Raw genomic sequence first — 13,868 nt, forward strand, 5'->3', positions numbered from 1 at the left:
AGCAAATGATCTTTCATCAAGGTGTAGTGGGTGGCTTTAGCCTTTAATCTCCGCTTAGCCCATTTGTCTGTCGGCACGTCGCCGTCAACTAGGTATGCTCGGATTTCAACTCGCCAATCAGTCGCGTTGCTGCCAGACGCAGGTTCGCACCCCCGGTGCGTCCTCATCGTTCGATAGGTGGTTCTGATTTCATTGGGCTGGTGGAGTGCGAGACAAGTCTCGGCATGCGTTTCACCTATGCTCGGCGTATCAATGCTTTCTACCGGGATGATTCGTCGCAGAACGTGGTCCGATGTCGAAGCGAGTGCTGCCAAAGCATCGGCCGGAGCGTTGTCCCCTCTGGGGATTTTGATTAGCTCGAATTTGTCAAAACGTTTTGACAGAATCTTGATGACATCAAGGTAGGCTGCCATGGGCTTGCTTTTAGTGTCGTACTCACCNGGTGACAAGCTGAGAGTCGCAAAAAGCTCGTATCCGTTTGATCTGCATTCCGTTAGCGAGCTTAAGCCCGGCGATGAGTGCTTCATACTCGGCGACGTTGTTGGTTGCTTGGAATCGGAGACGGAAGGATTGCTCCAAAATTTCTCCGGTCGGCGAAGTTAGTCGAATCCCTATCCCTGACCCAAGATGAGAGGATGCCCCGTCCACATGTAGGGTCCACCGGTCATCTGACGGGTCATTGGGTGTTGGTTTGGCTTCCCCGAACGGTAATTCAATCAGAAAGTCAGCGAGTACTTGGGACTTTGCAGCTGGACGAGTTCGATACTCAATGTCGTACTCGCTAAGTTCGATTGCCCATTTTGTTAGTCGGCCCGATTGACTCGGGCTGTGCAGTATAGATCGTAAAGGTTGGTTGGATAGGACAGCGATAGTGTGCGACTGGAAATACGGTCGGAGCTTTCTTGCGGACGTGACGACTGCCAGGGCAACCTTCTCGACTGTCGGGTAACGAGTTTCCGCGTCGTCGAGTGATTTGCTTATATAAAAGATGGGTCGTTGCTCTCCTCGATCGTCTTTAACGAGTACACCGCTGACGGCCGACTCTGAGACCGCGATATAAAGAAATAAGATTTCGCCGAGCTCCGGTTTTGCTAAGATCGGTGGGGTCGATAAATAGTTCTTTAGCTCGTTGAACGCGCTGTGACAGGCCTCGGTCCACTCGAACTTGCCCTTTGTTTTGAGAAGCTGGTAAAATGGTAAACACTTGTCGGTTGATCTGGATATAAAACGGTTTAGAGCAGCGAACCGTCCAGTTAATCGTTGTACTTCTCTGGCGTTTTTTGGTTGTGGTAGATCAATGATCGCCTTAATTTGCTTCGGGTTCGCCTCGATGCCTCGTCTGGTTACCAGGTACCCAAGGAATTCGCCGGATTTGACTGCAAATGTGCATTTGGCCGGATTAAGCTTCATCCCATACTTGTTGAGGGTATCGAAGCATTGTCGCAGATGAGTGATATGATCCTTTGCGTGCTGTGACTTGACGAGCATATCGTCGATGTAGACCTCCATAGTCCGGCCGAGTTGCTCGGCAAACATCTTATTGACTAACCGTTGATACGTCGCTCCCGCATTTTTAAGGCCGAAAGGCATGACCTTGTAGCAGTACGTCCCTCTATCTGTGATAAACGATGTTTTTTCCTGGTCGTCCTTGTGCATTAGAATCTGGTTGTAACCGGAGAAGGCGTCCATAAAGGTTAACAGCTCGTTGCCTGCAGTCGCTTCGACGAGCTGATCGATTCTTGGCAATGGGAAACTATCCTTTGGGCAAGCTTTATTAAGGTCGGTAAAATCGACGCAGATTCGCCACTTTCCATTCTTTTTTTTTACGACCACCGGATTAACTAGCCACTCTGGATATTTTACTTCCTTGAATGACCCGGCGCCGAGGAGTTTGTCAACTTCGTCGTTTACTGCTTGCGATCTTTCAGAGCCTAACTTGCGCCGTTTCTGTTTGATTGGCTTATGCGTCGGGTCGGCATTGAGCTCATGGGTCGTGACACTTGGGTCGATTCCTTTCATGTCAGCCATGCTCCATGCGAACGTTGAGATGTTAGTCTTGAGGAAGAGTATCAACTCGTTCCTCATGGCGGATGTTATCTCCGTGCCGATATTGACGCATCGTTTCTTGTCGTTCTCGTCTAGGATCACCTCTTCGACCGCGGCAACGCCCTGTTGGACGGCAGTCGGCTTTCCGTCTGTCGGTGACGTGCTACTGTCGCCGACCCGCTGCTTTGATTGCTATAATTTCTTTCCGGTGCGAAGCTTATGCTCGATCAGGAAACAGGCCCGTGCGGTTTGCTGATTGCCACGCAGTGTGTATATTCCTTTCGAAGTTGGGAACTTAACGCACTGATGATATGTTGACGGGACGGCTTTCATCTTGTGGAGCCATGGGGTTCCAAGGATGACGTTGTAGATCGTTGGCTTGTCGATAACCGCGAACCGGAAGTATCTGGCTATCCCCCCAACGAAGATTGGTAAGGTGATGGTGCCGACGGACATAAGATGATCCCCGTCGAAGCCCGTTAAAGAGTGACATTCTGGCATAATGTCCCGTTCGCCGACTTCCATTTTGGCCAACACGTCTCTGAAGATGACGTTGACTGAGCTTCCAGTGTCGATCAATATTCTCGTCACCTCGCTTTCGCCGATCAAGAGTTCGACGACCAATGGATCGTTATGCGGTAAGTCCAAACCTTCTAGATCTTTTCCGTCGAAAGTGATTGGCATGCCTTCAGCCTCGAACCTTGTCGGCCAAGATTTCGTCATTTCAGCTTTCTTAGTATAATCTCTGATCGCTCTGACCGAATCGTTGCATCCGGCTAGCCCGCTCATTATCATGTTGATTCGTCGTATCGTCAGAGGGCGTTGGTCGGGCTTGCGGTCTGTATGCGGTCGTTTTTCGTTACCGCTGTCTTCGCGCCGTTCGGTGAGTAGGTTCTGAATTTCCATCTTGTCTTTGCTTTGGTCGGCTAGTACCTTTGAATCCTTGACGAATTTTCGAGCGATATATTCGGCGCGCTTGGCGTCACTTCGTCCAGGTCGGGTTGTCTTGCTTCTGTCGGGCTCGACAACTATTGCCCCTTTCTTGTATCGCTCCATCAAGACCTTCTGGAGGTAGTGACTCTCGTCAGTTGCGTGGGTGGTACTCTGATGGTAGTCGCAGTACGGGGTTGCACTATTTTCACCTCCCTCTTTCCGTATATACTTGTTTTCGCCGATCGTAAAGGTTCGGCGAGTTCGATCTTGGTTTTTGATGAAATGTTGTCGAGGCTCGACGTAGTCAACCTTTGGAGCCGCAGCTACTGGCTGTTTGGGTATCGCACTTGCCTCCGAAGAATGCTTCTTAGCATTGATAGCTTTCTCTTCCTCGAGCCCAATGTGTTTTGCGGCTCGGAGTAATGCCTCGGCTACGGTCTCGATGTACGTTAAAGACAGCTCTTCCTTGAACTGAGATTCATACCAGAGCGCATTTCAAAGTGCGACAACTGCGGCAGCGTCCGGAATTGAAATGTTGACGTAAACTTCCTTGAATCGCCCTATAAAGGACCGAAGCGATTCTCCCTTGTGTTGAGTTAAGGCGTATAAGTCGGCATGGGAATTCTTATCCTCGAACAAAACAGAAAACTGCTTCAAAAATTCGGTTATCAACTCCCTGATACTATCAATTGATCCGGGTGGGAGTCTCGAGAACGAGCTCAATGCGGTTCCTGTTAGATGCTCGGCGAAAACTTGACAAGCTCCAGCGTCGTATTCCACCGGGCTGAACTGTAAAGGGCCAAGGGCTACGCCAAAGGTGAGTAAGAAATCTCGCGGGTCGACCGTTCGTCGGTCGGTTCGTCTAAGAAAAATACCATAATACCCTTTTCTCTCGAAAGGGATATTTATGGGCTTTTTCCTGGGCCGGGCCCTTTTGTTGGAGTTGGATCTACCCCTAACACAGAGTTCCAGTGACCAGTGAGAGAAGATGAACAATGAGCGAAGACAGTGAGGATTTAATTTTATAGAACAAGTATTTTTGCATATCATCAGCATATATGTGTACGGGAGACGAATCAATTTATCATTATTTATGTAATTGTTAATTGTTTAGAACAAGTTTCAAACAATGCATACTTGTAGGTTAAATAAATATATAATGTTTTCTATTAAATTAGTCTTTTTCGACCGTTGTATCTGCACATGAGTCATGACAAAGACGACCATGTAGCATATATGTGTGAGAGAGTGAGATCTTGTAACGAAACAGTACTTTATTTCCATGGGAGACAATTTCGTCTAGCCCTCTCTATGCGAAACAGAGTATTTGACAGTTTTTCTAAGAAAAAAGAAAAGAATATATGTTTTAATAATAATCCAACTCGAGGAGGGTTGATATCAGAAATATCTCTAATTAGTATCCTAATTCGTAAGGTTTAATAGATTGAGAGGGTAACTAAATAAATATTGTAAACTAATGAATGAGCATCAATCACATAAAAAAAAAACCTAAAGTACTTTTTTTTTTATTTTGTCTTACAGACCTCTCTCTCTCTCGTTCCTTCCTCCAGCAACAGAAGGAAGAAGAATTTCTAAATCGAAGAAGATTCATCTCTTTGCTATTGGAAGATGAGTGGTACGGTGAAGGATGTCGCATCAAAGGCGGAGCTTGATAACTTGCGGCAGAGCGGCGCACCAGTCGTGCTTCACTTCTGGGCTTCTTGGTGTGACGCTTCCAAGCAGATGGATCAAGTTTTCTCTCATCTCGCTACCGATTTCCCTCGTGCTCACTTCTTTAGGGTTCGTCTCTTTTATTCTCTCTTTCTTACCAATCAAATTCTTTTATTCTCTTTCAATGGTTTTTTTTTTTTTTACGGTTTCTTCTATTATAGGTCGAAGCTGAGGAGCATCCTGAGATATCTGAGGCTTACTCTGTTGCTGCTGTGCCCTATTTCGTCTTCTTCAAGGTAGATTTATAGGTTTCTTTTTTCCCTATGATTTCACCGAAAGTTTTAGGATTTAGGGTTTTTGTTTTGATTGGTTTGTGTCTCTCTGTTAGATTATTTCAAACTGATAAGCTAATCTGGTAGAATTAGAAGATGATGATTCCCCTAACAATCTAGGTCCAGAGTTTGAAGAAGACATTATTAGCAGTACTCCTTGATGCAATCATACTTATTTGATTCTTTGTTCTGTTCTGATTGGTTCCCCTAACAATCTAGCTCTTGAGTTGGAAGCATACATTATTAGCAGTACTACTTGATGCAATCATATTATTAGCAGTACTACTTGATGCAATCATATTATTAGCAGTACTGCTTGATGCAATCATACTTGTTCATTCTTTGTTTGGTTGCAATTTTCTGTCTTTATAGCATTGAGAGTTTGTTCAAAGCTTGAATCTTTGTCATTGTACTGTAGTGGTTGTTCTGAAAGTTGGTATTTATATTGACTGTGAGTTCGTTTCTTTTCCTCTTATTGAAGGATGGCAAAACTGTGGATACACTTGAAGGAGCAGATCCATCAAGTTTAGCTAACAAGGTTGGCAAAGTTGCGGGTTCTAGTACTTCTGCGGAGCCTGCTGCTCCTGCTAGCTTAGGTTTGGCTGCTGGGCCAACGATTCTTGAAACTGTGAAAGAGAATGCGAAAGCTACTGTACAAGACCGTGCTCAGCCTGTATCTACCCCTGATAGTCTCAAGAACCGTTTGGAAAAACTCACCAGTTCTCACCCTGTCATGTTATTCATGAAAGGTACTCCTGAGGAGCCTAGGTGTGGGTTTAGCAGGAAAGTAGTTGACATCTTGAAAGAGGAGAAGGTTGAGTTCGGAAGCTTTGACATACTTTCAGATAACGAAGTGAGAGAGGGTTTGAAGAAATTCTCTAACTGGCCAACGTTTCCTCAGCTGTACTGCAACGGAGAGCTTCTTGGTGGAGCTGATATCGCAATAGCGATGCATGAGAGTGGTGAATTAAAAGAAGCTTTTAAAGATCTTAGTGTCACTTCAGTTGGTTCAAAAGCAAGTCAGGATGAAGCTGGAAAAGGAGGAGCGGTAAGTTCAGGCAACACGGGCTTAAGCGAGACCCTCCGGGCTCGCCTTGAAGGTCTGGTCAATTCCAAACCAGTTATGCTGTTTATGAAAGGAAGACCGGAAGAACCAAAGTGTGGGTTTAGTGGGAAAGTGGTTGAAATTCTCAACCAAGAGAAAATCGAGTTTGGGAGTTTCGATATACTCTTAGATGACCAAGTTCGTCAAGGGCTTAAAGTGTATTCAAACTGGTCGAGCTATCCTCAGCTCTACGTGAAAGGTGAGCTTATGGGTGGGTCAGACATTGTCTTGGAGATGCAAAAGAGTGGTGAGCTGAAAAAGGTTTTGTCTGAGAAAGGGATCACTGGAGAACAGAGTCTTGAAGATAGGTTGAAGGCGTTGATAAACTCCTCGGAAGTGATGCTGTTCATGAAAGGCTCACCAGATGAACCACAATGCGGATTCAGCTCCAAAGTTGTGAAAGCACTGAGAGGAGTAAACGTGAGTTTCGGATCGTTTGATATCTTGACTGATGAAGAAGTAAGGCAAGGGATTAAGAATTTCTCAAACTGGCCAACTTTTCCTCAGCTTTACTACAAAGGTGAGCTAATTGGAGGATGTGATATCATTATGGAGCTAAGTGAGAGTGGTGAGCTCAAAGAAACTCTATCAGAGTAAGTAAGATAGTCTCTCTGTGCTTTGTCATGGTGAGAGAGAACATTTTTAAGTTCTGGTAATAATATGTTTAGGTTATACAAGCTCTGTCTTGTTATTTCTATGGCTTGAATATCTATGACATTTTTTCCTCCCTTGTATCAACTTAAATTTATGCCTTTTTATCTTTTAAAAACATGCTTTTTAAATCGTGCAAGAAAAAACAAAATTCAAGACCTTATTTAAGTACTCGGTTTAAAATAAAACAAAGAAAGGTTGAAGCGACGGCTAGGAATAACTCCAATCACTCTGTGTGGAGAGTTCTTTACGATCTAACGGCTGGGATTGAACTCCTTTACGTCATCAAACCGAAATTTCTTAAAATCAAAGGGAAATGAAATATTTTTTTAAATATGCTTTTAGTTGACATTTTGAAAGAGGAGATGGTTGAATTTGGAAGCTTTGACATACTTTCACACAACAAAGTGCGAGAGGGTTTGAAGAAATTCTCTAACTGGCCAATGTACACACGCTAATATGGACCGGATCCAATCACTCAACCAAACCAGGTTTGGTGGAACTTTTCTCCGGATCCAATTCCTTTGTATTATTTATTAATCCGAAAAATGTTTTAAAAATCATCAACTCACCACAAAACATGAACTTTAAGATAATAAAACAAGATTATTAGAATTCTTTATTTTTTAAACCTAATCGCTCTATTTGATTTTGGATTGCAAAAACTCCAAATCATTCTCTTGAAGCGATCATACTTTTCATCATAAATCCTTTATCTAAATCTGGTTTTTTATAACAAATAAAATATAAAATCAATATTTTGAATACTACTAAAAGTTTAACATATAATCTAGTATGTATATAATAAATAGATAAATTAATATTGACTCACTAATAGAAATATTGTTTTTAAAACCTACCACATTAAAAATTCATATTATAAAATTAATACTTTTGATAATAATCTTATTCTCTTAGACTTGGATAATTGAAGTTCATCAAAAAAACAATGACAAATTATTGTCATCAGTACAAAATTACAATATTATGAAGATATTAGACGAATTCGTTTTTTGAAATAACATTGAAATTTTGAATTTAAGAGTTAATGATCTCAACATCACAATATAAATATAAATATAGTTATGAATTTAAGTTTAGACTAATTCGTTATTGAAAAAAATTCAAATTTTTGAATTTTGTTTATGCTTTATCCTCCTCTCATACATGTTTTGTTACATACCCCTCTTAAGCTTTCTTAATCAACTAGCGAATCATCTCCAGGTAGTCGAACCAATGGCGGTAATCAAAAGATTATGTTCGTCATGTAATTTTTTTTTTTCTCTCGACTAAAGATTTGGTTTACTTTCTTGAATAAGATATGGTTTTCCTTGTAGCCCGGACTCAGAATCATGAAAAGGATGTGCCATCACCATCTTGTTTGGGCTGGTCCTGATGATCAAAAGTTGAGGGGGAGTAGAAACCAAATGTAACATAAACCAACAAAAAAAAAACCCCTTTAAGCCGATTTAAAAGATTTAAACAAAGATTTCTACAAGATTTTTACAAGGTTTCAAAAATATTTTAATTTTGTTTTTAAAAGATTTTAAAACGTTTTTGAATACCATTACAGGGTTTCTACAATATTTTATAAGGTTTTTAATAGATTTTACAAGGTTTTAGCCTTTTAGGTGGGTTTTACAAAATATTATAAAAAGTTTTTAAAAGATTCTTATAAACATTTCAAATTTTATATTCCTGTGTTGTAGTTGTATTTGAAGTCATGATGAAAAAAGCTTGTGAATTTTACATTTCAAAATTTACAAGAAGTGTATGTCTTTGGACGAGGAGTCACGAGGACCAAATATATAATAACACAATCGAGCCAAATAGGATATTTGTATTATTGAAAACAAGTCATTAAGCTTTATGCGTTACTATTGTTTTGGTTTTGTTGGAGGAGGACGAATCTTTTTTATACGTTTTGAACTTTTGATTCGTGGGAGTCTGTGGTATACACGTCAGATGCGAAGTCATTCAATCTTGCAACCCAAGGCAGATCAGGATAACATTGTTACCGTGTGTTGCATTCTTTTGGCAACAGAGAGATCCATTGGGGGAATTTCGACAAGTTATATCCAAACACATTTTTAGCTCTTTTTGTTCTCTGTTTCTTTCCATGTTTCTAATCGTTGCATTTTCATCATTTTCAATAGAACATAAATATAAAAATAAAAAATAAAATGTATTCAATTGATTATAAGCTGGGATTCTGTTGAAACCCTAGGAATGTCTTTCAACCTGTCGATCGTCATCTCCTTTGCAAGCTCGAAGGTGGAATCAAACTCGCAGACGGGTAACCTCAGAGAGATTGTTGCAGTCTTTAAACAGTTGGAGTTTGCTAGGAGGTATGTCAAGAACTCTTCCTCTTCGTCTCTAGCTGCATATCCTTTCCACTCAATATCCTCTAGTTGTGACGACACGCATCCAGGAACAAAACTCGGTTGAATCCATGAAAGAGGAAGATCCTTGGTGGTATATTATTAGGGACTAGATGTGTAAATATTATGTTGTATCTTTGGGTTTCCTTATTTGTCTATATCCTAGGGTTCTCTTGCTTGTATATATATCGACTCATACATCTAATAAAGGTCGAGCCGTTCTATTCTCATCTACATCTTCTCCTCTGTACCTGCATCCATTGGAAGGGCCAGGAACTTTGATTACTGCAGTTCAATTGAAAGGGGATAACTATGAAGATTGGTCTAAGCATGTGCGGAATGCCTTGCGTACTAAAAGAAAGTTGGGTTTCATTGATGGAACCTTGGAGAAACCGACTACGACGGACGAGATCGAACAGTGGGAGGTGGTTAATTCAATGATCGTTGCTTGGATTATGAACACAGTGGAACCAACGCTGCGGATGACGATATCGATGGTGGAAGATGCGCACATATTGTGGGAAGATTTGAAGTTGTAGTTCTCGGTTGGGAATGGACCGAGAATACATGAGTTGAAGTCTGATTTAGCTAACTGCAAACAAAAAGGAGATAACGTGATGACTTACTATGGAAGACTGAAGAAGATGTGGGACGAGTTAGCAGTTTACAAACCCATGCGATCATGTTCGTGTGGAGAGCTTGCGTCTCAGCTGGAACAATACAGAGATGAGGAACGTACTCATCAGTTTTTGATGGGTCTAGATGATGTGAGATTTGGGGGGATTCGATCTACACTGACCAACATGGAGCCAATGTTGAAATTGTCTCAAGTTTATCAACGAGTGGTGAGGGATGAGAGACAACAGAGCATCACTCGTGACAAAGAAGAACGTACCGATGCAGTTGGTTTTACGGTTCAAGCTACAAACAAAGGGAAGTCTGGGGTATTTCAATATCGTGAAAAGGATACCACATGTACACACTGTGGTAAATACGGACATGACATCTCTGATTGTTTCCAAATCAAAGGATATCCTGACTGGTGGGGTGAACGTGGAAGAAACTTTGGAGATGGAAGGGGAACTGGGAACAGAAGAGGACGAGGCCGCTTTGGCCGTGGTGGAGGAATGGTTGGAAGCTACGGACGGGGAAGAGGTTCGACCTTGGCTCGCGCCAATGTAGTGCAAACAGATCCTGAAACTCTTGGAGGTGCGAATTCGGCGTTCAGTGAACCTGTTGCGAACTCAGCGGTAACAACACGCCGTGACAGAGTATTCGACAAAGCTTCTCTGCCACAATTGAGCGACGAGCAGTTGACATCGTTGATTGGTTTTCTAAACCAGCAGAAAACTACGACCTCCACAACAAAACTCTCTGGTAAGACTGACATGATCATTGATACTGGTGCTTCGCACCATATGACTTCCAATCTTGATTTTTTGAGGGACGTAACATCTATCACACCTTGTTCTATTCGAATTCCTGATGGAGACCGTGCGATGGCTGAACAACAAGGCCGCATGTGTTTGGGGGGTGATGTTTGGTTGAATAACGTCTTGTACTCTCCAGATTTGACTTGTTCTCTAATTTCGGTTGCCAAGTTACTTAAAACGACTGTGTTTTGCAGGACCGTTCTTTGAAGATGATTGGTGTGGGTGAAGAGTGTGATGGGGTCTATAAGTTCAGAGGTATCCTCGACGTTCAAGCAAACAGGACAACAACTAACGTTCAGCGTGATCTGTGGCATAGACGTTTGGGGCATCCTTCTGATCGTGTTTTGTCATATTTATCTAGTATTTTTTATGTTGGCAAAACCGTTGAAACAGACGGGGGCTGTGACATTTGTTATCGAGCAAAACAAACTCGGGTTTCTTTTATTGATAGTAATAATAAAGCAAGTGCTAGTTTTGATTTGATTCATTGTGATCTTTGGGGAGCTTATCGTACTCCGTCAACGTCGGGAGCAATTTATTTTTTAACTATTGTGGATGATTACTCGCGTGCTGTTTGGATTTATTTGCTGCTTGAAAAACGTGAGGTCTCTGTCTGTTTGCAGAAATTTTGTGCAATGGTAACTGTCAGTTTGATAAAAAGGTCCGAGCTGTTCGTTCCGATAATGGTACTGAATTCACATGCTTGAAACGGTATTTCGATGAAGAGGGTATTTTCCATCAAACTTCGTGTGTTTACACACCGCAACAAAATGGACGAGTGGAACGTAAGCATCGACACATTCTTAACGTCGCGCGTTCTCTTATGTTTCAAGCTTCTCTACCCGTGAAGTTTTGGAGAGAATGTGTTCTTGCTGCGAGCCACGTTATTAATAGAACTCCTACCCCTTTGTTGCAAGGAAAAACTCCATATGAGATGTTGTATGGGAAGCCACCTTCTTTTGATAGTTTGAGAGTGTTTGGTTGTCTGAGTTATGCTCACAAAATTTCTCGTGATAAGGATAAATTCGGTGAACGGAGTCGTAGATGTGTGTTCATGGGTTACCCTTACGGAAAGAAAGGTTGGACAATGTATGATTTGGAGTCCCATGATTTCTTTGTTTCGCGGGACGTCCAATTTCATGAGTCGGTGTTCCCGTTCTCAGCGGTGTCCAATGATACGGGAGACACGGTCCAGCTGCCAACTGATTTGTTTCTGCTCGATGATAATGCTTTCGCTGAACCACGGGATGATATCTCACCTACGCAGGAGACTGTTATAGTCAGGGGGAGTGTCGACTCTCCAATGGCGCGTCCTCCATCTCCCACCGTCGAACAAGAAGAAGAGGCTGAGAATTCAGGAATCAGGGGGAGCCATGATGAGAATGTTGTCGTTGCTTTGGACTCACCACCAGTACGAGTTGAACCACTTGGTCGTGGACACCGACAAAAGATTCCTTCCACACGTTTGAAAGACTACGTGATTGAGCATCCATCACTGAACCACGATATAGATCCCTCGCTCTCTTCCGCCTTGGCCACGTCTTCGAACAAAGGTACGGTTACTTATCCCATTGCTCACTATGTCACCAACGAACGTTTTTCTGCTCACCATGCAGCGTTCTTGGCGGCTATTTCGGCTGATTGTGAACCTGACTCTTACAATGAGGCCATGAAACTCCAAGTGTGGCGCGATGCGGTAACGGTTGAGGTTGATGCTCTCGAAGAACAACAAACATGGGATGTTGAGGACCTCCCGCCGGGGAAAACAGCTATTGAGTGTCGGTTTGTCTTTAAGATCAAATATAACTCGGACGGTACGATTGAGAGACATAAAGCACGTTTGGTTGTTATGGGTAATCGACAAAAAGAAGGGAAAGATTATAAAGAAACTTTTGCCCCGGTTGTGAAGTTGACTACAGTTCGTATGTTTCTCAAAGTAGCAGCGGTTAAGAATTGGATAGTACACCAGATGGACGTCCATAATGCTTTCCTCCATGGAGACTTAGAAGAAGAAGTTTACATGAAACTTCCACCTGGTTTCAAGACATCGGGTCCAAACAAAGTGTGCAGATTACGAAAGTCGTTGTATGGGTTAAAACAGGCACCAAGGTGTTGGTTTTCGAAGCTTACGAATGCGTTACTTGCATATGGGTTCAAACAATCTTATGCGGATTACTCGTTGTTCTCATTAACTCGAGGCAAAATGTGCTTGTACGTGATTGTGTATGTTGACGACCTTCTCATTGGCGGGAACGATGAAGATGCAATTGGTCGTTTTAAGGGTTACTTGAATCAGTGTTTTCATATGAAGGATTTGGGCTCTCTTAAATATTTTTTGGGGATTGAAGTGGCCAGATCTTCCAAGGGGATTTATTTGTCACAGCGAAAATATGCATTAGATATTATAAATGAATGCGGTTTGCTAGGAGGGCGGCCAGTGTCTACGCCTATTCTTGAAAATCACAAGTTGGAAGAAGATAAGGGCGAGTATTTTGATCGGCCAGAACAATACCGCCGTCTAGTTGGAAGGTTAGTCTATTTGTCGATCACCAGGCCGGAAGCTCATGTACGTCGTACATGTCTTAGCTCAATTTTTACATCAGCCTCGACTGAAACATTGGTGGGCTGCGCTGCGGGTGGTTTGTTATCTCAAAAACAGTCCAGGACAAGGGATTTTGCTTACATCCAATGGTGATTTGCATATCTCCGCCTATTGTGATTCTGATTTTTCCACTTGTCCGATGTCTCGTCGTTCTCTTACTGGCTTTGCTGTCCTGTTGGGAGGTTCTCTGATTGCTTGAAAGACTAAGAAACAAGGAGTTGTTTCTCAATCATCTGCGGAGGCTGAGTATCGTGTTATGTCTTTCACTGCGTCGGAGCTTCATTGGATACACAGTCTCTTATCTGATTTTGGGGTGACATCGCCGGATCCTATTCGGTTATACTGTGATAACCAGGCAGCTCTTCACATTGCGGCTAATCCCGTCTTTCACGAGCGTACTAAACATATCGAACGTGACTGTCATTACGTCCGTGATGCGATTCAAAAAGGTTTGATCAAAACAGAGTATATTCACACTACGCGTCAGCTTGCCGACATTTTTACCAAAGCTCTAGGAACACCAGCCTTTACCTATCTTTCTCGCAAGTTGGGCATTTGTGATCTTCATGCACCAACTTGAGGGGGAGTATTAGGGACTAAATGTGTAAATATTATGTTGTATCTTTGGGTTTCCTTATTTGTCTATATCCTAGGGTTCTCTTGCTTGTATATATATCGACTCATACATCTAATAAAGGTCGAGCCGTTCTATTC

The 13,868-nt window shown here is 42.4% G+C and overlaps 1 protein-coding gene across 1 annotated transcript; it reads left to right on the forward strand.

Moving 5' to 3' along the window:
• On the forward strand, window positions 4,495–6,863 carry LOC104716304 (monothiol glutaredoxin-S17). Its single transcript, XM_010433694.2, has 3 exons — window positions 4,495–4,779; window positions 4,872–4,946; window positions 5,464–6,863. The coding sequence occupies exons 1-3, from the start codon at window positions 4,609–4,611 to the stop codon at window positions 6,682–6,684; spliced, it is 1,467 nt and encodes a 488-aa protein (XP_010431996.1). The 5' UTR covers window positions 4,495–4,608; the 3' UTR covers window positions 6,685–6,863.

Source organism: Camelina sativa, chromosome 2 (assembly GCF_000633955.1).
Source record: "Camelina sativa cultivar DH55 chromosome 2, Cs, whole genome shotgun sequence".
NCBI classification, from domain to species: Eukaryota; Viridiplantae; Streptophyta; class Magnoliopsida; order Brassicales; family Brassicaceae; genus Camelina; species Camelina sativa.